The 25999-nt window shown below is 38.2% G+C and overlaps 1 protein-coding gene across 3 annotated transcripts in view; it reads right to left on the reverse strand.

Moving 5' to 3' along the window:
* Positions 1-201: 201 nt before the first annotated feature.
* The window catches only part of LOC126473235 (glutathione hydrolase-like YwrD proenzyme), a 117505-nt gene continuing 91707 nt past the window's right edge, over positions 202-25999 (reverse strand). For all 3 annotated transcript variants that reach the window (XM_050100150.1, XM_050100151.1, XM_050100149.1), the window contains exons 10-11: positions 12828-12910; positions 202-1628 (exon numbers count right to left, since the gene is read on the reverse strand). In XM_050100150.1, coding sequence (XP_049956107.1) covers positions 1388-1628; positions 12828-12910 — 324 coding nt within the window. In that variant the 3' untranslated portion in view covers positions 202-1387. The remainder of the gene's footprint in view (positions 1629-12827; positions 12911-25999) is intronic.

Consider the following 25999-nt stretch of genomic DNA (forward strand, 5'->3'; position numbering starts at 1 on the left):
AGTTTTCTTGTACAGATCTCGTTACTACTGATCCTGTGTTCATCATTGTGTTTTACTTGCTCTGATACTTTTCAGGTTTTCTATTTCTCCAATCTTAGTCAAATCCAAGCATACAGCTGCACATAAGCATTCTGGTTTTATTACTTTAACATAGAGCTGTAACTTTTCTCAATTGGTAGGTGTAATATGAGTGACTGACAATATTTTTCTATTAGTTTTATTTTAACTAATCTTACAGAAAATTGAAACAATGTACAGTTTCAACTTTCTTAGCCACCACAGTCTGACAAGTGACTGACACAACATCAAAATTCCATTATTGTCTTAACTTATTACAAACAGTATTACATTTATGTTGTGTACCTTGTATTAAAGCATCACTATTAGTTCTCACAAGTGTAATTAAAATTCATACCGAGAACAATGTTGTCTGTAGTACTTCATTTCTGTAGAGACATTAATAAACTTCAGCATAAACACTGAACTATTATCAATCAGTTTACTGCCTTAGTGTGAAATGTTTATCAAGATCCTCACATTACTTTATTTTAACTCATATTTGCTCCATCAATGCTGCCAATGTTAAAACACCCAAAGAGAGGCTATTGTAGTAATGCATCACAGTTGACTAACACAATTTGTGCATTCAAACTTGTGAAACTTCTATACTTGAAATGCTAATGTTTTATTGTTTTCTTATACATTTACAGAGAAATGCCTTCATCATGCTATAATGCAACCTCTATTGCATTCTAGAGTCCTAATTTCACGATGGAGAAGCATTTGTCTGCTTAAGAACATCAGCCTAAAAGTGGTTGTGTTTTGTTTTTATTACATTACCAATGCACATGAAAAATCTGAATACCTTATGCACAGAGTTGTTTCATTATCAGCTGCATATTACAAATACAATAACTATTTCTAGGAAAACCATGTTTACTCCAGATATGTGAAGATGAACTATAAAACTGTATATAGTGCATTCTGCAGCTGTTTCTGACTGAATAACTAAATGAACCATATTCAGTCTTCACATAGATCATATTGTTGTTTTAGTCTTCCATACATTTCCTCATTGCCTTAGACAAACTGTTTATAAAACATGGGCAACAAAATTTTTCTGAGTTTTTTGCTGTTTACAAAATAAAATTGAAAGAAGATAGTAAAACGTTACATTGCAAAGGAAAGGAAGCAATTCAAATGTCTCACAGATATAATTTTAAAAGGAAATGTCTTCTTTTTTCTTTGTTGTTGTGCAGTAAACTGAATTAGTTCCTTCATCAGTATCAATAATAAATTGTTTGTTGTTTCATCCTGCATGACATTTACAGCACTACCATGTCATTTAATACTTTTTGTGTGAGTGTGCTCGTACACGCATATGAGATCAATATGTTTGTGGGTAGCCATCACAACGTGGATCGGCAGCTGCCCACCATACATCAGCACCTGTGTACACATCTGTACTTGTGCCAGCAAACCAAGCACCACGGGTTATTACATGACCACGCCCAAATGTTCCTCGATCAAAGCCTGTTACTGGCCAAGTTATTTTGTGCCCTTTCTGGACCAATTGCTGAGAGACCTCGCTTTGTATTCCAGATTCCAGTGACACTGTCCAGGGCTGGCTGCACAGAGGAAAACAAAAATAAGTTATTTTGTGTAGTGGTTACTTACTCTACTGGAAATTTAGCAATGGTTAATATTCACGTTTTTCATACCAGTATATATTCCTGCTAATGATTCCTTTTCACAATATTTTAAAATTCACTGTAAAATATCATTTTAATGTAACACACTCATTTGTTGTGTTCCATGGATCCCAAAATGAAGGGAAACTTCCAGGAATTTGGAAAAAGTCATGGTATACATTAACAGAGAGGAATAGCTGTCAGAAACTGATTCTGTACCTCATCTCAACAGTCATCCGTCACTAAATTACTAAATACTACTTGCACCTACACAATATAAACTAAATATAATACAGCTGGTAGAAATGACAGAACTTTGACAGGGCTGCTGATGTCTTCTCTATACCAAATAACTACTGTTTGTTTGCTGCTGCTAGATCAGTATGTACATAACTACACTCATAATAATCAAAGAATAATGGTTACCTGTATGCGGTAAGAGATCAAACCTGTTCAAATCATCAGTATTACTTATCCTGCTGTTAATGGGAGACTTCAGTCCTGTAATTGTGATAATCATATAATTTTATCAAAAGGAGAATTGAACTAATTAAACTACAAAATTTCAAGGAGATAGTATGGCTGGCCAATACATATATTCAGTAGGGAAAATTTCAGTGTTACCAATAGACACAATAAAAATAGAAAAAATCAGTTCTTAGCTTTCAGGAATGTTAGTTTTTTTGAGAGGGAGAAAAGAATGATCATGTACAGAAGGCTGGGAGGGGAGGCAGGTCTCTTGAGTTCAAGCTACATGATACACACCTGATGTGAGAATGAGGAGAGAGACTTTATAAATTCTTACTTCCATGCATTATGTATACTTGTGGTATGTTAAAAACTGAAATACAGACCCCACTCTGAAGTCTACAGACCCCTAAAAAGACAAATGTCTTAAAAAGTGAAAATTACTGATTGCTTAGCCTAGTTCTTCATGCATTGAAAATAATAACTGATACCATCATCAATGGAATGCAACAAGAAGTTGAAACTCCACTCTCAGAAGATAAATTTGGCTTCAAAAAATTGAGGAATCAGAGAAGGATCATTAGCTTTAAACTTAGTTATACTGAAATAAATGGAAAGGAATTTAACAAGATACTTAGATTCTTTAATGTACAGAAAACACTTGATATTGTAAAATAGGAAAAATGGTTGAGGTACTGAAAAAATAGGAATTCACTGTAGAAACTGATTACCGATATGGAACCTTTACAAAAATGCCACAGCTGTTATTGGTGGGCATTCAACACAAGAGGAAGCATAGACTCACAAACAGGTCTGGCAAGGTTGTACACTGTCATGAATCATTTTTAATCTACTCCTAGAGCAAGCACTTAAAAAATTCAGAGAACAGTTTGAAATTGGAAGTAGGTAATACTACAGAATGGGGCAGTATTGTTATAGCAGGACAATAGTGTTTATTTGGCCTGTAGTTTAAAAGTTGAGCTCATCCATGAAACTGCAGCAATAATGCAGCTGGTGTGCAATGTATTAACAAAGGTAACATTATTGTTTGCTTGGCTGAATGCCAAGAATTTGTTTATTTTTCACCTACAATCAGTCAGTAAATGTTATGAGAAACAGTCTATTACATGTAAAAAAAGTTAATAGTGAAAACTTGAGTTGAAGAGCTTCACAGGTTGTACAAATAGAGCAAGTTAATATCGTTGATTAGTTAGTTGGGTATTAAATGAACATTTACAAAAATCTGTATGTAATACTATTGTAAAGTTATAGTGCTTTATATGGAAAGTTGTTTTATTATAGGGTAATAACAACGATGGAGAGAACATACATCAAGAACCCTGGATCTGTCAGAAGGTGCAAATACAACTCCATTTACCTGGAAAATGTGTTACCGGCTGTGCATCAGGGGAAAATGAGCATCAGGAGAGCATCAGAAGAGTTTGCTGTACTGTACACAAACTTTAACGATAAGTTACAGAATAAGTATAGACACAAGGTAGGTGCACCAATAGCTTTAAACAGGGAAGAGGAGAAAACAGTTGTTGAGGATTTACTGATATGTGCAAAGTGACGCTTTCCACTGAGAAACACAGACATATGTAACATTGTACAGTGTTACCTTAACCAAAACGGCCATGCTGTGCTGGTACTGCGAACGGCTGAAAGCAAGGGGAAACTACAGCCGTAATTTTTCCCGAGGACATGCAGCTTTACTGTATGATTAAATGATGATGGCGTCCTCTTGGGTAAAATATTCCGGAGGTAAAATAGTCCCCCATTCAGATCTCCGGGTGGGGACTACTCAAGAGGACATCGTTATCAGGAGAAAGAGAACTGGCGTTCTACGGATCGGAGCGTGGAATGTCAGATCCCTTAATCGGGCAGGTAGGTTAGAAAATTTAAAAAGGGAAATGGATAGGTTAAAGTTAGATATAGTGGGAATTAGTGAAGTTCGGTCGCAGGAGGAACAAGACTTTTGGTCAGGTGATTACAGGGTTATAAATACAAAATCAAATACGGGTAATGCAGGAGTAGGTTTAATAATGAATAAAAAAATAGGAGTGCGGGTTAGCTACTACAAACAGCATAGTGAACGCATTATTGTGGCCAAGATAGACACAAAGCTCATGCCTACCACAGTAGTACGAGTTTATATGCCAACTAGCTCTGCAGATGATGAAGAAATAGATGAAATGTATGACGAGGTAAAAGAAATTATTCAGGTAGTGAAGAGAGACGAAAATTTAATAGTCATGGGTGACTGGAATTCGTCAGTAGGAAAAGGGAGAGAAGGAAACATAGTAGGTGAATATGGATTGGGGCTAAGAAATGAAAGAGGAAGCCGCTTGGTAGAATTTTGCGCAGAGCATAACTTAATCATAGCTAATACTTGGTTCAAGAATCATAAAAGAAGGTTGTATACCTGGAAGAATCCTGGAGATACTAAAAGGTATCTGATAGATTATATAATGGTAAGACAGAGATTTAGGAACCAGGTTTTAAATTGTAAGACATTTCCAGGGGCATATGTGGATTCTGACCACAATCTATTGGTTATGAACTGCAGATTGAAACTGAAGGAACTGCAAAAAGGTGGGAATTTAAGGAGATGGGACCTGGATAAACTGAAAGAACCAGAGGTTGTAGAGAGTTTCAGGGAGAGCATAAGGAAACAATTGACAGGAATGGGGGAAAGAAATACAGTAGAAGAAGAATGGGTAGCTCTGAGGGATGAAGTAGTGAAGGCAGCAGAGGATCAAGTAGGTAAAAAGACGAGGACTAATAGAAATCCTTGGGTAACAGAAGAAATATTGAATTTAATTGATGAAAGGAGAAAATATAAAAATGCAGTAAATGAAGCAGGCAAAAAGGAATACAAACGTCTCAAAAATGAGATCGACAGGAAGTGCAAAATGGCTAAGCAGGGATGGCTACAGGACAAATGTAAGGATGTAGAGGCTTGTCTCACTAGGGGTAAGATAGATATTGCCTACAGGAAAATTAAAGAGACCTTTGGAGAGAAGAGAACCACTTGTATGAATATCAAGAGCTCAGATGGCAAGCCAGTTCTAAGCAAAGAAGGGAAGGCAGAAAGGTGGAAGGAGTATATAGAGGGTTTATACAAGGGCGATGTACTTGAAGACAATATTATGGAAATGGAAGAGGATGTACATGAAGATGAAATGGGAGATAAGATACTGCGTGAAGAGTTTGACAGAGCACTGAAAGACCTGAGTCGAAACAAGGCCACGGGAGTAGACAACATTCCATTAGAACTACTGACGGCCTTGGGAGAGCCAGTCATGACAAAACTCTACCATCTGCTGAGCAAGATGTATGAGACAGGCGAAATACCCACAGACTTCAAGAAGAATATAATAATTCCTATCCCAAAGAAAGCAGGTGTTGACATGTGAAAATTACCGAACTATCAGTTTAATAAGTCACAGCTGCAAAATACTAATGCGAATTCTTTACAGACGAATGGAAAAACTGGTAGAAGTGGACCTCGGGGAAGATCAGTTTGGATTCCGTAGAAATGTTGGAACACGTGAGGCAATACTAACCTTACGACTTATCTTAGAAGAAAGATTAAGAAAAGGCAAACCTACGTTTCTAGCTTTTGTAGACTTAGAGAAAGCTTTTGACAACGTTAACTGGAATACTCTCTTTCAAATCCTGAAGTTGACAGGGGTAAAATACAGGGAGCGAAAGGCTATTTACAATTTGTACAGAAACCAGATGGCAGTTATAAGAGTCGAGGGGCATGAAAGGGAAGCAGTGGTTGGGAAAGGAGTGAGACAGGGTTGTAGTCTCTCCCCGATGTTATTCAATCTGTATATTGAGCAAGCAGTAAAGGAAACAAAAGAAAAATTCGGAGTAGGTATTAAAATTCATGGAGAAGAAGTAAAAACTTTGAGGTTCGCCGATGAGATTGTAATTCTGTCAGAGACAGCAAAGGACTTGGAAGAGCGGTTGAACGGAATGGACAGTGTCTTGAAAGGAGGATATAAGATGAACATCAACAAAAGCAAAACGAGGATAATGGAATGTAGTCAAATTAAATCGGGTGATGCTGAGGGGATTAGATTAGGAAATGAGACACTTAAAGTAGTAAAGGAGTTTTGCTATTTAGGGAGTAAAATAACTGATGATGGTCGAAGTAGAGAGGATATAAAATGTAGACTGGCAATGGCAAGGAAATCGTTTCTGAAGAAGAGACATTTGTTAACATCGAGTATAGATTGAAGTGTCAGGAAGTCGTTTCTGAAAGTATTTGTATGGAGTGTAGCCATGTATGGAAGTGAAACATGGACGATAACCAGTTTGTACAAGAAGAGAATAGAAGCTTTCGAAATGTGGTGCTACAGAAGAATGCTGAAGATAAGGTGGGTAGATCACGTAACTAATGATGAGGTATTGAATAGGATTGGGGAGACGAGAAGTTTGTGGCACAACTTGACTAGAAGAAGGGATCGGTTGGTAGGACATGTTTTGAGGCATCAAGGGATCACAAATTTACCATTGGAGGGCAGCGTGGAGGGTAAAAATTGTAGAGGTAGACCAAGAGATGAATACACTAAGCAGATTCAGAAGGATGTAGGTTGCAGTAGGTACTGGGAGATGAAGAAGCTTGCACAGGATAGAGTAGCATGGAGAGCTGCATCAAACCAGTCTCAGGACTGAAGACCACAACAACAACAACAACAATAACCTTAACCATGCAGGGGAAATGGAAAAGAGGTTTAAAGACAATTGGCTGGGATTAGAGTGGGTTCATGCATTTCTGAAAAGAAACTCTGAACTGAGATTGAAAATCAAAGAGAACATAAAAAGAGTTAGAGCAGCTATTTCAAGGGAGATCATAATAGAACATTACAATAATCTTAGGGAAACATTGAATGAAGTTCCTGACACTAGTATAATTAACTACGATGAAACAAATTTTTCTGAAGACCCAGGAGAGGGGAAGGTGCTTGACAAAAGAGGTGTGAAACATCCTAGGAGAATTTTAGACACAGTACATCTAAAACTAGTGTCAGTGCACAATGGCAGCAGCTGCAGATGCAACATTGTTACCCCCATTTACTGTTTACAAAAGTAAGCACCTGTATGATACTTAAGCTGGGGGAGGTGTCAATGGGGCTCTTTACAACAGGAATATGAGTGGTTGGTTTGATCTTAATATGTTTGAACCATGGTTCACAAAAATTTTGTTACCCTATGCCAACAGATTGCAGAGACCAATATTATGATTGGTGATACCTTATCCAGCCATCTCACAATAAGTGTCCTCAAGATTTATGAGGAATATGACATTACATTAGATTTGTCCTCCTGCCTCTAAATGTAACCAACCTTTGCCAGTCTCTTGATGTGGCAGTTAAAAAAATTGGTATTGTGCCTCTCTGTCCTGAAGAAATGTAGTGTCAGATTCCACGAAATGAGAATGATGTTAATAGTCATAAACCCTCCTGGACTGCATCCTTTGAAGAACATCTCCAGAAAGCCCAAGTTGGTGACCCAAATAAAGAGACACTGGAGCCTCAACCTTTTTTGTATTCCCAGATGTTGCAGATACAATGGACATAGGAGAAGAAAAATTACAGAGATGTAGCCGATGTCTTGCAAACAAGGAAAGTTTATTTTCTCTGATATTGATGTTAGTACTGTGGAATAGGACTGCTTGTAATGAAACAAGTATTTAAATCTGAGTGTCGAATTGTGTGTTGAAAATTTTGATTTTTCTTGTTCATGTATTTATATATGCAGGCCTATTTTTTACTTTATAACTACAGTAGTGTTTGTAATTTTTAAAAATTGTAAAATTTTGATCATTGTAACTATGGAAAAGAGTAACATTTATAATCAAGCAAAATAAATCCCTGATTGGAATTACCCCACCCCATGGTGTACCACCATCAGTGATTTCTTTCCTATACTCATAGTATATTCACTTGTTTCAATTTTCTGTCATCAAATGAATGAGAAAGACTCACGCATTTTAAATATAAAATTACATAGAATTACATAAATATGGTTTTAATGGCATGGGAAATATCAGTAAAAAATGACTAAAAATGATCTGTATTACCCCATTTTATGGTATGTTGCAAGACAGAAGATACACAGAGATATGCTAATGATGCTGCTATTTTAACAGAAACTGAAGAAGGCCTTGAAACTATATTAAATAAATTGGATAAAATTATAGGAAAAAAATGGAACAGGAATATAAATTAGTCTAAATCAATGGTGCTGACTTGTGAAAAAAGAAGGTTTCTTGTGAAAAAAGAAGGCAAGCCAGTGCCTGAGAGCATGCATGTGACAACTTGCAGTAACAGAAAGGCTCATTTACTTATTGAAGAAGCAAGATCATGATATGGAAGAAACAAAGAAGAAATAAAAACTGGAACTGATCAAGAAAAGAGAGCCTTCTGAAAAAATAACAGTTGCCAATCAGGATAACGTTTCTGAAGGTGTGTACTTGGAATGTGGCTCTGGAGACTTAAAAAAGAAAAGATTGAATTCTTCTGAGATGTTTTTATGGGAACAGCCCAAAAATCAAATGGACTGATAAGATAACAAGTGAAATCCTCAAGAGATTGGGAGAGGGGTGGGTGAAATGCTACTGCACAAAAAAATGCAGATTATTTGTCATATCTTGTGATACAAGGAGCTAAAAATAATAATAGAGACGTATTTTAATGGAAAAAGGAAAAGAGGAAGACCACGACTGAAGTACATAATGCAGTGTATAAAGGATGTCAATGGTAACTCTTACACGGCAATAAAGAAGAAGGCAGAAAGTCATGGAGACGGAGATCTGCTGTCAAATGATCCTTAATTTAAGCACTAAAGGAGGGAAGCCACTCCCACTTTCCTTTTTTCTGGTTCTGCAGTAGTCTGATATTAGCCTAAATTCTCTGTATTCACCTGGAGGTATCACTTCAGTCTCTGTGATTGTCAAATCCTTTGTTGATGTTCCATTTGATTTTTTATATTCTTGTGTGAATATATAAGTTCGTGTCTTATTTCTAAGGCTTCTTCTCAATTAAATTAGTGTTCTTCCAGATCATTGCCTTGTCAAGTTGCAGCATTTTTCTTGATTAGTAGCTGGTCATACTGAATATTACTTACATTTAGCCGTGCAGGTAACTTCTTACCAGAGGCATATAGACTAAGGTCATGCTGTGTATGATGTGACCAAGTGTCACAATGATGTACGAATGGTCAGCACACCTGAGCATTTACAAATTTTACAGAATACTTAGTTAAAATTTGTAAAATCACTCAAAGAGTGAGATAATCTTCACTTTTGTGCAATAAGTATTCTTAGTAATATGTCTAAAGTAATCTTGGTATGTATAATTAGCTTGTGGTCAAAACTGTTACCTGCATATCTGGTCAAAACCAGTTATAGTATTGTGTAATTCTGATGTGATTGTATCACAACAAGTATAAAAAATAAAAACATAATCACTTAATCTTTAAGACAGTATGTCATTATCTGCAAAGAGAACCACTGATTCATTAACATTTAATAAGGGCTTGATGAAAAGATGGTGGTGGCACTTTAGGCCAGAGACTTCTTGGTACTTTGCCCCACACTCCCACCAAATGCTCATTTGTTTTTATTTTTAAGACACTATTTGCAACTTTTCTTGTCATCATCTCTGTCCTCCTCAATTTCCTTATTGCCAAATGTTTGAAGCTCCACGTTACCATCACAAGCGATGTTGCTTCAATTCCTAACTCTACCACCACTGTCATCACACATTCATCACCATCAGTGCTTTCATTACATAGTGTTAAAAATACACATTGACTTTTAATGTTACTACTACTGATCAGGTAGTTCAAATTTGCATTTTCACATTTAGAAAAAATATTTTCCAAGTCTTTTACTTGAATGGCATATTCCAGTCTTTTGTTCAATAGTTAATTTCCTATTTAGTGCACTGCATAGCTTTTTCACACTACTCATTTTTTCAGGTAGAGTGATTTTTTTCAAAGAAAAAGAATGTTAACTAAAATGCACAGGGATGACAACTGGTAACAAAAGCAGTATTAACTCGTACATGAACTGATGATAGATACAACTTTACAGTCATTGTGACAGCAATGTTAAAAGATGCCCTCCAACAGAACTCACCAATGACCTAAACACTAAGCTAGTGACAGTTGTGCTGGCCACTGGGTTGCCTTCCATGTTTCCACTTTTTCCCTATGTCTATTGAAAATACGAGAGCTGATGGAGGTCTAGTGATGCCCCCCTTTCCTAGATCCAGGCCTATGTGTCTAATGCATAAATCCAGCACTACCTCTAATTCAGAAATGTACCAGGGAATGTTTCACAAATACACTCTCATGAAACACTTCAAATAAAGAGGGATGCTACAAGTGCAAACAATGATAAAACAATCTCATTAATAATCATATTTTCCAAAAATTTGAAAAACTGTCATGTAATCAGGTTGTGAAACATGTTGACCAGTTTGGCATTGTTAATAAAAGGTAGTTTGACTCTCAAAAGACTGTATAAATTGAACAAGGTATCTTTACATTTGTACATGATATCATAGACGACAACAACAACAACAGCTTGATAGTAGGTATCTTTTGTAATTTGTCAAAAGTCTTTGATTGTGTCAGTCACAGATTACTATTAGAGAAGATCTTTCACTATGGCAATTGGCATCCAATACATAACCTACTTATATTCTGCCTCATCAGCAGAAGACAAAAAGAAGTGCTGGAAAGTGTGGACTTCAAACTAGGAGCAGCTGTATAAGATCTTTTGTAATTTGTTGAAAGTCTTTGACTGTGTTGGTCACAGATTGCTATTAGAGAAGATCTTTCACTTTGGCATCAGACATCCAATACACAACCTACTTTCATTCTGCCTCATCAACAGAAGACAAAAAGAAGTGCTGGAAAGTGTGGGCTTCAAATGGGGAGCAGCTGTATAAGATGGAGTCCCTCAGGGTTCTGTTCCAAGTCCAATATTATTCCTGATTTATGTTAACAATTTGCAGTATGTAACCAGGAATGTAAATTCAGCATGTTTGCTGATAACACTTAAATTGTGGCAGAAAATTTGCCAGCCATAGGCAGTGATTATATCCTAGCCAAAGCCCTCACCTGGTTCACTGTTAATGCTCTTTTGACCAACACCAGTAAGATCAATTTTATTCAATTCCACACAAGCCATACAGACCTAGAGGTTGTATTGGTGAAACCAACAGTTACGGAGATTGGAGACATCCAAATTCCTAGGTATCCACCTTTATTGCAATTATAATTGAGAGCAACTTGTACTGTAGGCTTTCAAGGGGGCTAGTCATGCAACAAAATTATCTACATTACTTGTGCCACTATGAAGTGTTGTATGGAGTCATTTTCTGTAGGCACTCTACTTATTCACTAAAGGTGTTCATTGTAGATACGCTAGCTTTGTCAATGCAACTGCTAAATCATATCAAAATTTCAAGTTTAGATGTTTTTTTCAATACTGTGTAGGGGTTATGGCAATTTCTTCAACACCACAAATGACGAGCATCATTCTTCATGTAGGCTGCATCACAACATCCTACATGAAAATAATGGCGAGTTACTTGCACCAATTTACATTAGTGATGATTCTCTAGCAGCATCTCACTTATGTTCATTTTGACAGAAAATATTGCTGTATCACTGTATATAGCCAGGCTGTTAACTGTTCCACCTAACATCATCACCTGAGACTTTGATCAAATACTTTTTCAGTTGCCCCACATCCTCCAACACTTGTACTCTGATGCTATTATACGACCCATTAGTTGTTTGTGAATTATACAAAGGGATTACACAAAGAAATGTCTGTATTACCTTATGTTTACAAGAAATGTTTCTGAGACATTTAAAATAATTTGTCAGTAAAACCACTAGAATACGTAGTATTTATAATGTCCTTTGTTACATTAATTGACGAAAATATCCTACATGATTTTAACGATCTTCTTTCTTTTAGTATCTTGGATTTATTTTTTTAATAGAATCTTTCATTATTTTCCATAAGAGTCATTGTTATTTAAAGTCACTATTCTTTGTCATTTATTTATATTTTGTCTCTACTCATTCCATTCTTAGTACAGTGGTATTTTGAAGAACTTACTCAGAGACGTACTTTTGACAGAATTACTTAGATGTTCAGTTATCAACCAATTTCTCCATACAACTTCCAAATGTGAATCCTCAGAATTATAGTTTATATTCTTACTTTCTTGTCCTGAGGTCTTGCTGGTATAATTAGATGCCTCAGTTGTTATGTGTCCTGTATGCTCCTTTAGTTTCCAACTTGCCTTGTTCTTAATCTGAACTACTGAAAGTTTTCTCTGGATATATGTGTTGTCCACAAAACCACCTTATTGTCAAAATCATCAGCTAAGAAAATCACACATTTGTAAGCTCACCAGTTCATTTTCTGAGACTATATATTACTCTTATTAGACAGAAAGAGTATCTATGAAGTAAGCAATTACCTCAGAGTCAGTTTTATATGAAATAGAGATAAAAATGAATGAAAAAGATAATAAATATGAACTACATAAAGTTTTGTATTCAAAAATTGGTTGAGTAGAATTAGTCAGTTTCTAAGAATATCAAGCAGCTGTGATAACAAACCTTGTACTGACATCCACAAAAAATCTTGGGTAATCCAAGGCTTGCTGTGGATCCATTCCAAATTCCACCATGTTGAGTAGCACCTGGAAGAGAGTAATTGTGTCTTTAAGATCTGGTGTAAAACATCAATGTACAACAGTTAGGAATAGTTGGGTGAGCATGTTCTAAATAATGTGGATATGACATGAATCCTATCATTTTCCAAACCTACAAATTTTCACTCTTTTACTAACTAGCAACTGTTAAAAAACAGATCTGCACTAACACCACAACAAATATTTCTTTAGTAGCAGTCTCATTTCTTTTGGGTTAGGGCCACACATATTGTGGATTTCCATACAACTGCCAGGAGATGGACTTCTTCTAACATTGGAACAAATAATTCATATTCTTTTGACTAATTTTGACTATATCTCTTTGTTCACTGAAAATAGCAAAACCCCCTCTTTATCCTTACCAGTCCTCCAAGAGCAGGATTCTGTCACCCATCTATCCTACACAATAGCTTTGTCTGCCTACCTGTCACAGGCACTCGCCTGTGACTGTGAAGGCAGTCATATTTTATTGATACCAACTTTACTGCAACAAATACATAATGTGGTTGACTTCAGTAGCAGCTTCATGACCCAAGTCATGTGGATTCTTTACTAACTTGTCCTGCCTAGTGCCTGAGCTTCTGAACTGCAAAAGTAGGAACACTCTTCACAAGAGAAATATCATTCCCATTAACTCCATGGGCTGAATCTTTGCAGTTCCCTATCCATTACTTGTCTCTAACCATCACCTGTTCTTCTGCAGGGTGTTCCTGGAGGTAATATGGACCAAAACAAGAAAAGATTGTCTAATCTAATCTTTAAAGAGCATACCTTAAGAGCTATGAGCAGTTGTTCACCTTCACTACTGTGACACACATATCTTCTACTGAACAACTGCTCGTAGCTCTTAAAGTATGCACTTTAAATCCCATGGTTACTAGACAATATTTTCTTGTTTTGGTCATACTGTCTTGTCCCAAAATATGGAAAGGAAAGAGCTTGCAGTAGAAGAGATTTGTTTCACAGTAGCAAAGATGATAAACTGCTCATAGCTATTATTTTTTGCATTTCAGAGCTGATGTTTACTAGAATTTTTTGCTTCGAATGGTCATTTGTGTCATATCCCTGAATACTGAGCATTCCTCCTGGGACACCATGTATATTTAAAACCTCTCATGTATAATTAAATCTACAGCAGCCTCATACTAACATAAATACTTTAGCTCCAGTAAAATACATTTTTGAACTGACAAAGTCCTGAGTATTTTGGTATAAGAGACCCACTGTCTCTGGTGACTTGTAACACAGTAATAGTGTAATTATGATTTATTTGTTACCACAATAACCTTGTTTCTGTGAAAATAACTTGGTAGCAATCAAAATGACTGCAATATGCAATTATTTATAATGGAAGGATCTGGTTTCTTGTAGGCACCTATGCACAAGTGCTAAAGTACTGTTATGAGGCTTGCTGTCTCTGCAGGTACAGTTCAGCATAGCATTTTTGTGCAGCTCTTCCATTGTATTGAGCAAACCAACAATGAGACTTACTCTTCAGCACTAAATCTAGCCCTGCTGCTGTGTATCAGTGTCAGTGTTCAACCAACATTACCAGAAAAACAAAACCCAAGACAAAACAGAGCAGTGCTGAATGCAAGCTTGAAGACATAGACCAATGTGGACAGAACTGTTGTCAACGGAAAGGACTGTAAGCAAATGGAACAATGTTGTCTCCAAACAAGATGGAAAGCACATACTGACAACATTTATACTATTGTGTACTATTTTCAGTGTAATACAGATACAAAGTTCACTGGTGCAAGACACCATGAGAAATATAATACCTCTGTTATCAGCCACTGGAGACTGTAGGTCCCCCATGCTAAAATACTCAGAAGGTATCCATGAGCAATCTCTGAAAGATTGTCAGCAGCATTCTGGTTCACCCTGAGAATACTGCTGTATGGTATCTTAAGATTTTTGAAGCAGGAAACAAGACATGATTTCTTGTATACTTAGCTTGAAAATATTGATGTTGCCATTGACTTTTGACTGAGATGATTATTCATCATGTTTCACAGTGAAAGTCCTGGACTTTGATTTTGTTGATTGTATCCATGTGTCACAAAAATACTGAAGGGAATGAACTGGAAAAGTCTTGAAGGTAGACATAAACTGTCCCTAGAGAGTATATCAACAAAGCTTCAGGAACTATCATTAAATGATGACCCTGAGAACATTTTACAACTTCCTATGTGCTGACTTCCGGCATAAGAAGTCAGCCTCATTCTGCCAACGGCCTTGTCAAAGAGGGCGGAGGAGCGGATAGAGGTTCAGAGGACTCTTTTGTCCTAGGGGTGGGAAATTGCCCCTAAAGGCGGAAGAATCAGCAATGATCAGCGACATGAGGATGCAGAAGGCAATGGAAACCACTACATTAAAGACACGTAACGTGTATCCACAGGACATGTGGCCTGTAATTGAAGAAGTGTCATGATGATCTCTCCATTGGCAAAAGATTCCGGAATAGTCCCCCATTCGGATCTCCGGGAGGGGACTGCCAAGGAAGAGGTTACCATGAGAAAAAGATTGAATAATCAACGAAAGGATAATGTTCTACAAGTCGGGGCATGGAATGTCAGAAGCTTGAACGTGGTAGGGAAACTAGAAAATCTGAAAAGGGAAATGCAAAGGCTCTATCTAGATATAGTAGGGGTCAGTGAAGTGAAGTGGAAGGAAGACAAGGATTTCTGGTCAGATGAGTATTGGGTAATATCAACAGCAGCAGAAAATGGTATAACAGGTGTAGGATTCGTTATGAATAGGAAGTTAGGGCAGAGGGTGTGTTACTGTGAACAGTTCAGTGACCGGGTTGTTCTAATCAGAATCGACAGCAGACCAACACCGACAACGATAGTTCAGGTATACATGCCAACATCGCAAGCTGAAGATGAACAGATAGAGAAAGTGTATGAGGATATTGAAAGGGTAATGCAGTATGTAAAGGGGGACGAAAATCTAATAGTCATGGGCGACTGGAATGCAGATGTAGGGGGAGTAGAAGAAAAGGTTACAGGAGAATATGGGCTTGGGACAAGGAATGAAAGAGGAGAAAGACTAATTGAGTTCTGTAACAAGTTTCAGCTAGTAATAGCGAATACCCTGTTCAAGAATCACAAGAGGAGGAGGTATACTTGGCAAAGGCCGGGAAATACGGGAAGATTTCAATTAGATTACATCATGGTCAGACAGAGATTCCGAAATCAGATACTGGACTGTAAGGCATACCCAGGAGCAGATATAGACTCAGATCACAATATAGTAGTGATGAAGAGTAGGCTGAAGTTCAAGACATTAGTCAGGAAGAATCAATACGCAAAGAAGTGGGATACGGAAGTACTAAGGAATGACGAGATACGTTTGAAGTTCTCTAACACTATAGATACAGCAATAAGGAATAGTGCAGTAGGCAGTGCAGTTGAAGAGGAATGGACATCTCTAAAAAGGGCCATCACAGAATTTGGGAAGGAAAACATAGGTACAAAGAAGGTAGCTGCGAAGAAACCATGGGTAACAGAAGAAATACTTCAGTTGATTGATGAAAGGAGGAAGTACAAACATGTTCCGGTAAAATCAGGAATACAGAAATACAAGTCGCTGAGGAATGAAATAAATAGGAAGTGCAGGGAAGCTAAGATGAAATGGCTGCAGGAAAAATGTGAAGACATTGAAAAAGATATGATTGTCGGAAGGACAGACTCAGCATACAGGAAAGTCAAAACAACCTTTAGTGACATTAAAAGCAACGGTGGTAACATTAAGAGTGCAATGGGAATTCCACTGTTAAATGCTGAGGAGAGAGCAGATAGGTGGAAAGAATACATTGAAAGCCTCTATGAGGGTGAAGATTTGTCTGATGTGATAGAAGAAGAAACAGGAGTCGATTTAGAAGAGATAGGGGATCCAGTATTAGAATCGGAATTTAAAAGAGCTTTGGAGGACTTATGGTCAAATAAGGCAGAAGGGATAGATAACATTCCATCAGAATTTCTAAAATCATTGGGGGAAGTGGCAACAAAACGACTATTCACGTTGGTGTGCAGAATGTTTCAGTCTGGCGACATACCATCTGACTTTCGGTAAAGCATCATCCACACAATTCCGAAGACGTCAAGAGCTGACAAGTGTGAGAATTATCGCACAATCAGCTTAACAGATCTTGCATCGAAACTGCTTACAAGAATAATATACAGAAGAATGGAAAAGAAAATTAAGAATGCGCTAGGTGACGATCAGTTTGGCTTTAGGAAAAGTAAAGGGATGAGAGAGGCAATTCTGACGTTATGGCTAATAATGGAAGCAAGGCTAAAGAAAAATCAAGACACTTTCATAGGATTTGTCGACCTGGAAAAAGCGTTCGACAATATAAAATGGTGCAAGCTGTTCGAGATTCTGAAAAAAGTAGGGGTAAGCTATAGGGAGAGACGGGTCATATGCAATATGTACAACAACCAAGAGGGAATAATAAGAGTGGACGATCAAGAACGAAGTGCTCGTATTAAGAAGGGTGTAAGACAAGGCTGTAGCCTTTCACCCCTACTCTTCAATCTGTACATCGAGGAAGTAATGATGGAAATAAAAGAAAGGTTCAGGAGTGGAATTAAAATACAAGGTGAAAGGATATCAATGATACGATTCTCTGATGACATTGCTATCCTGAGTGAAAGTGAAAAAGAATTAAATGATCTGCTGAACGGAATGAACAGTCTAATGAGTACACAGTATGGTTTGAGAGTAAATCGGAGAAAGACGAAGGTAATGAGAAGTAGTAGAAATGAGAACAGCGAGAAACTTAACATCAGGATTGGTGGTCACGAAGTCAATGAAGTTAAGGAATTCTGCTACCTAGGCAGTAAAATAACCAATGATGGACGGAGCAAGGAGGACATCAAAAGCAGACTCGCTATGGCAAAAAAGGCATTTCTGGCCAAGAGAAGTCTACTAATATCAAATACCGGCCTTAATTTGAGGAAGAAATTTCTGAGGATGTACGTCTTGAGTACAGCATTGTATGGTAGTGAAACATGGACTGTGGGAAAACCGGAACAGAAGAAAATCGAAGCATTTGAGATGTGGTGCTATAGACAAATGTTGAAAATTAGGTGGACTGATAAGGTAAGGAATGAGGAGGTTCTATGCAGAATCGGAGAGGAAAGGAATATGTGGAAAACACTGATAAGGAGAAGGGACAGGATGATAGGACATCTGCTAAGACATGAGGGAATGACTTCCATGGTACTAGAGGGAGCTGTAGAGGGCAAAAACTGTAGAGGAAGACAGAGATTGGAATACGTCAAGCAAATAATTGAGGACGTAGGTTGCAAGTGCTACTCTGAGATGAAGAGGTTAGCACAGGAAAGGAATTCATGGCAGGCCGCATCAAACCAGTCAGTAGACTGATGACAAAAAAAAAAAAAAGGTGTCACTCACACAGAGATCTTGAGGATAAGATTGGAATAATTACAGCACACACAGAGGTATTCAAACAAGCATTCTTCCCAGCCTCCATACATGAACAGAACAAGAAGAAACCTGAATAACTGTTGCAATTTGACATATCTTCTGCCATGTTCCTCACGGTGGTATGCAGAGTATAGATGTAGAAAGAGGTTTTATATCATTCATAAAAGGGCAGTGCCTTGTATCCCCACTCACCTGCCGTTCCCTGCGTACTCAACATCAAACCACAAAGAAGCACACCTCTCATGAATCAGTACTACCCAGAACTGGAGCAAATGAATCAAATTCTCCACCAAGGTTTTGACTCCCTCTCACCATGGCCTGAAATGAGAGGTATCTTCCCTGCCCCTCCCACAGTGGCATTCTGCCATCCACACAACCTATGCAATATCCTTGTCCATCCCGCTCCCAGCCCCTTGCCCCATGATTTATATCCCTCCAATAGACCAATAGACCTAGATGCAAGACATGTCTCATACATCCTCTCTACCATGTTCACCAGTACTGTCACAGGCATCTCATATCCCATCAAATGCAGGACCACCTGTGAAAGCAGCCAGGTGATATACAAACTTAGTTGCAATCAATTTGCCATTTTCTATGTGGGGATGACAACTAACAAGCTCTTTGTCTGTACGAATGGTCACCACTAAACTGACCAAGAGCCAGCCTAACTACCCAATAGCTGAGCATACTGCCCAGTACAGTTTGCTTGATTTCTATGACTGCCTGACAGCCTGTGATATCTGGATTCTTCCCACAAACACCAGCTTTCCTGAATTGCGCAGGTGGGAACTCTCCCTGCAACATACCATTTGTTCATGTAACCACCCTGGCCACAACCTTCACAACAGTGGAATTTTGATTTTATGTTCCCTGATTTTATGTTTTTCATGATTCCATGCCATAAATTCATAACCCCTATGAAAAACAAATGATGTAAATGCTAAAAATTCCCTGATTTTAAATTTCTTCTTAGTGAGGTTTACATCGATTCTATGTTCTTATGCAGTGTCTCCCTTGACATCATCCCATATTCTTCCTATTGACATTTGATGAGATAGATTGAAGTTATAAGTGGCACTAAAGCTGGACAGTTTGCACCATGGGTTATGACAGAGTTAAAGAAATATTTTAGGCCATTTCGGAAGCAGGAGACGTGAAAGAACAAATACTGACATAATCCACAAGTGGCACTGCCAACATAACTTGCAACATTTAGCTTTACTGTGAAGTTATGGTACAACCACTGATAGGTTGCAGCAACAATGGAAAAACATGACAGTTAACACAAAGTGTTCCAGACGAAGCCAACATATGATGAAGTAGCCCAGCCGACCACCTTTTGTTGTGACACTTATAATTCACGCTCGTCTTTTTGCATGTATTTCTGATGTACTGTATTGAGCATCAATATTCATTGCCAACCTTTTAAATTCAAACACTGAGTCTTGAAGAAAATGCTCAGTCAGAATCAAGGAAATGTTCACCACTTCTGGCCAGTTAGCTTTTATTGGCTGGTGATTTGTTACAGAACCCAACAGCCAGTGCAGCCACCACACCACACTAACTCTCTTTGTTTAGCTTACTACATAATAAGTTTACAGACCTTAGCCTTCAAAACATTTGAAATTCCTAAAATATTGGATTATGAGGTATAAACAGGCACAGGAGCAATGAATCAGTCAGCGTGAGAATTTAATTCTTCTCCTCCTAGGTAGCAATTTTACCAACACTCATAATGTCAAATGAGAGTAAATCACGAATCCATAAACAAACAAGAAAGACATTTCAAAATTTTGTGTCATAAAATGGACCTATTAGGGAAAAAGTAGGTTTTGTCACTAGTAATACTGTATAGTATGTAATTGGAAAGACTATCACTTTTGCTTATGATGTAAGAGGTAATTGAGCCATTTCCAACAAATTATACTGTGCTACAAATTATACCTTAAGACACACAGTTTTGAGGATTCTTTCATTTTATGTTCACCTCAAAACCAGCAAAAATTTAAGCCTACATGGTAAAATAAACTGAAAACTGAAATACGGTGAAAACTGCTGGATTACAACATCTAAGATGTTTGTAACATGTTGGATTATGTCTTCACCTGCAGCCAATGGGTGTATAGTATTATGACATCATGCTAATGCAGTGGCTTCTAGCATATAGAATGATAAACAGCAAGCCTACTTTGTGGCTTGATCCAAAGTACAGCTGACATGATGAACTACAGTGAATGAAGTGACTGCGGCTTCCACATAGGTTTAATTTTTATAGTTACTCCTCGTACACCCTTCATTACCATGTACTAATTTCACTTAAAGTAGTTCTGCTTGGAGCCTGTTGATAAAATCCGTAGTGTATCATGCCTCTACCAACTGCAGCTAGCACAGACTACTTCATTTTCATTAACAGGATATGTTAAGTGAACAGTTGAGTGATCGCCTGTCATTGTTTGTTGGAGCCCTCAATGGTGTTTAATGCAATGTGATGGTAGACAGATTGTTATAAATGTAATGGATTGTTGGGACACAGTAACACTGAAATCATAGCAACCTTAACTTTATTTCATATTCATCGGTATAAATTAGTACCACATGTGATGGAAAACTTGTGTGTGTATATATATGTGCTTTCATGAAACCTGCTGTTTTTACACTACAGCAAGGGATGAGTTCAAAGTGTAAATGGCACATGTTTGCAATACTGCAGAATTCTCTACTTTAACTACTCTGTGCAATGAACAAAGAAAAGCTTACAAGCAATACACTAGAGGTCACTGTGCTCACTTCACTAGAGTATGCTGCACTCCCATTGGGTGCAGAAGGAAAACACACACACACACACACACACACACACACACACACACACACACACTCATGTTAGGTTTGGATGCCTTTCACCATACTTCACAATGTTAATCAATTTTTGCTTTTTTCTGGGTGAGCACAAAGGAATGATCTGTGAAAAAATGTATGTTTTAACATATAATTTGTGCCTGCAGCATGTTGGAAAACAGCTCGATTACCCTCCACCCAGATACCAATTTCAATTTTATGATGAGTTTTTACTAGCTGTTACACATGTGTGATTTTTTAAGAACTGATGAAATTCATTACCACTAATTATTATATAAACATTGTATTGTACATTTAATTTCCTTCACTTATATAGATTTTATACATCGTATTGGAGAGGATTATGATTTTAATCATTTATGCCAATTACATATATTTTTGCTCATATTTTGTGGGTTTGAACATTTACCTCAATTCTACATTATCCTCAGTTTTGCCTTTTAAAGTCTGGACCACAGGAAAACATAAAGTAGGGGGTTCACTGTAACCCCTTTGTCCACCTGCCTATCTCCTTCCCTGCTCTCACTCCAGCCCTACACATGTCTTCTATCCCACCAGCACAGCAGCATAGTTCTTTCCTGTTCTCTGCTTTTTTTCTCTCCCCATTGCCATTCGCCCCTCCATCACTACCATGCCCAACACAACCTCATAATGCTGTACCTAGCAGCCCACTACCCTGTCCCCTTCACATCCCTATGTGCTTCTACAGGCAGCACTAGAATCCTCTCCCACACCTTCCTTGTTATCCCTCCTCCTCCCCAACCCACACCTCTTCTGTACAACCGCTACCCACTCCAGCAAAGATTGCTGCTCACTCAGATGCAATTTCAGTCTGATGTTAACACCCAGTGGCAACAGTGGTCATTTGTATGCAAGTTGTATTTAAGTGAAAACTTTGTTTTGTCTTCATGTGGTTAAGGATTTAATCCAATAGATGAATAACATCTGGTAGCTAATTTTGACACTAGTTAGTTCATTTGAAGAGTATTGGACATCTCTATAAATGGCAATTTTTAAAGTTGGACAGACAAATAATAATAGAGATACAAGGAAGGTAACTGTGAAGAAACCTTGTGTAACAGAAGAAACACTTCAATTGATTGATGAATAAAGGACGTGCAAAGATATTCAAGCAAAGACAGGAATACCACTCTATAAGTCCCACAGGGATGAAATAAATAGGAAGCGCAGTAAAGCCGAGGCAAAATGGCTGCAGCAAAATGGTGAGGAAGTTGAAAAAGACATAGTTATCAGAAGGACTGATACAGAAAACAAAAGTCAAAACCAAAAACAAAAACAAAAAAATGAAGGTGCCAACATTAAGAGCATATGAGGATTCCTAATGTTAAATGCAGAGGGGTGGGGATGGGGGGGTGGGGGGTGGGGGGGGGGGTAGATGGAAAGAATACATTGAAGGTCTCTGTTAGTGGTTTTGCAGAGCTTTGGAAGATTTGCAATCAAATTATGTGTGTGGCATAGATAACATTCTTTCGGAATTTATAAAATTGTTGGGGAGGATTGGAAACCGAACAACTACTCCTGTTGTTTTATGTGATGTATTAGACCAGAGACATGCTATCACACATTTTGTATCTGCACAGGCATGACAATATCATGAACCACCACTGTAAGCACAAAATATTATTATTCTGGCCAGCAGTAGCTCGTCTATAAGCCCAGGGAGATGAAATCATGGAGAGAAAATGAAAGCAGAAATCTGAGTGACTCTACAGAGGAGCAGAGTGTCTGAACAGTGCATAGAGATGAGCACAGAGCAAACACAATGTGACCAATATGTGTGACAGAATAAACTAAACACACAGAAAACAGAGCTTGATGTGAGGCAAAGGCCAGGTCTGAGTTTGTTGATGCCCATATAAGAACTGCTGGGCCAGGCCTGTTAAACTACGATATAAACATTTGGCTCTGTAGTTTTCTCCATACAATAATTTCCCTCCCCCCTCCTGTGACAGCATTTTGCACTATTTCACTGAGATATCCAAGCCAGGTCACCTGCATCGATCTTGGTATCCGCTGGTGGGGTTCCCTAAATCCCTCCTCTCCTAAAAAGGCCATGTAGTGCTGAAAATTGTGAAGTTGATGCCACAGTGTCTAGCACAAAACCAGTGAGGGCATGAGATTTCCCAGAAGTGGATTGACCACCAAAGGAGATAAAGACACCCAATGGTTTGTGTTATGACAATGTCATTAATGTCATAACATATTAGTTCGCCAGCTAGAATTATTTGGTCCATATATATAAAAAACACAGATGATGTGACTTACCGAACGAAAGTGCTGGCAGGTTGATAGACACACAAACAAACACAAACATACATGCGAAATTCAAGCTTTCGCAACAAACTGTTGCCTCATCAGGAAAGAGGGAAGGAGAGGGAAAGACGAAAGGATGTGGGTTTTAAGGGAGAGGGTAAGGAGTCATTCCAATCCCGGGAGCAGAAAGACTTACCTTAGGGGGAAAAAAGGACAGGTATACACTCGCACACACACACATATCCATCTGCACATACATAGACACAAGCAAAAAAATGGAGGTACTGTTGCTTGTTGGTGTCTCCATTATGACAGCTGCCACCCATTCCACATCAAACGGTCCCTTCCCTACAGCCTAGGTCTTCGTGGCAAACGAATCTGATCCAGTCCGGAATCCCTGAACCATTACACCAACAACCTGAAAACAGCTTTCACATCCCGCAACTACCCTCCCAACCTGGTACAGAAGCAAATAACCAGAGCCACTTCCTCATCCCCTCAAACCCAGAACCTCCCACAGAAGAACCCCAAAAGTGCCCCACTTGTGACAGGATACTTTCCGGGACTGGATCAGACTCTGAATGTGGCTCTCCAGCAGGGATACGACTTCCTCAAATCCTGCCCTGAAATGAGATCCATCCTTCATGAAATCTTCCCCACTCCACCAAGAGTGTCTTACCGCTTTCCACCTAACCTTCGTAACCTCTTAGTTCATCCCTATGAAATCCCCAAACCACCTTCCTTACCCTCTGGCTCCTACCCTTGTAACCGCCCCCGGTGTAAAACCTGTCCAATGCACCCTCCCACCACCACCTACTCCAGTCCTGTAACCCGGAAGGTGTACACGATCAAAGGCAGAGCCATGTGTGAAAGCACCCTCGTGATTTACCAACTGACCTGCCTACACTGTGAAGCTTTCTATGTGGGAATGACCAGCAACAAACTGTCCATTCGCATGAATGGACACAGGCAGACAGTGTTTGTTGGTAATGAGGATCACCCTGTGGCTAAACATGCCTTGGTGCACGGCCAGCACATCTTGGCACAGTGTTACACCGTCTGGGTTATCTGGATACTTCCCACTAACACCAACCTGTCAGAACTCTGGAGATGGGAACTTGCCCTTCAGTATATCCTCTCTTCTCGTTATCCGCCAGGCCTCAACCTCCGCTAATTTCAAGTTGCTGCTGCTCATACCTCACCTGTCTTTCAACAACATCTTTGCCTCTTTACTTCCGCCTCGACTGACATCTCTGCCCAAACTCTTTGCCTTTACAAATGTCTGCTTGTGTCTGTGTATGTGTGGATGGATATGTGTGTGTGTGTGCGCGAGTGTATACCCGTCCTTTTTTCCCCCTAAGGTAAGTCTTTCCGCTCCCGGGATTGGAATGACTCCTTACCCTCTCCCTTAAAACCCACATCCTTTCGTCTTTCCCTCTCCTTCTCTCTTTCCTGATGAGGCAACAGTTTGTTGCGAAAGCTTGAATTTTGTGTGTATGTTTGTGTTTGTTTGTGTGTCTATCGACCTGCCAGCGCTTTCGTTTGGTAAGTCACCTCGTCTTTGTTTTTTATATATATATATATATATATATATATATATATATATATATATATATATATATATATATATATATATATAGAGAGAGAGAGAGAGAGAGAGAGAGCAATAACAGTATTATTATTATTATTATTATTATTATTATTATTATTATTAGTAGTAGTAGTAGTAGTAGTAGTCTATGCAAGCAGAAACATTATACATACATGAAGTTCATTAGAAAACACATAGCTTAAAAAATGCAAGTATGTATAGTACCATACACAATGCCGCATTCAAAAGTGTATAGATCTATCTGATGAACTACAAAATGTATTAAAAAATCTGCTTACCACCTGCTTAAATCATGACAATTTATTGTATTTCTTTCTCTGTTCTGGGATTTTGTTGTAACCTGGATGTGTGTGTTCTTTTTTTGTGATACGACTTGTTTACCTTTTTATATGGATGTCATTGCACATTCTTGCATTGCAAGAATGAAGATTTGATGTAATTCTGAAACCATCAGTGTGCTCTTTTATATTAATTACAATTTTTATCATGTGTGGAGGCAAGCTGCCAAACGCTTTTTTCCCAGTTCTGCCAGAAATTCATTTGTGGGTGTTTAATTGTTTCAGTACAGTGTGTATGTTTTGCTTTTTTAATAACAGACTACAGAATTTTCCAGTGCTGGTGGTAATGGATCTCAATTCTGGACTATAGCTTGTTCTCTGATTAGGCAGAGATCTCTCTTTCTAGCACAATATAATTTAATCCCAAGATTATCATTCCTTATTCTTCAATCTGTCTGACTTTATACTTGTTTATTTTAGAGGATATGAGACATAACATTCTAGAAAGAGGTGAATTTTCAGTCTACACTGTCTGCTTTAAAAATGTCTCCCCATTGTTTGCCGCATAATTCCTTTTCAAATGACATGATC

The sequence above is a fragment of the Schistocerca serialis genome, chromosome 4, assembly GCF_023864345.2.
Source record: "Schistocerca serialis cubense isolate TAMUIC-IGC-003099 chromosome 4, iqSchSeri2.2, whole genome shotgun sequence".
Lineage (NCBI taxonomy): Eukaryota > Metazoa > Arthropoda > Insecta > Orthoptera > Acrididae > Schistocerca > Schistocerca serialis.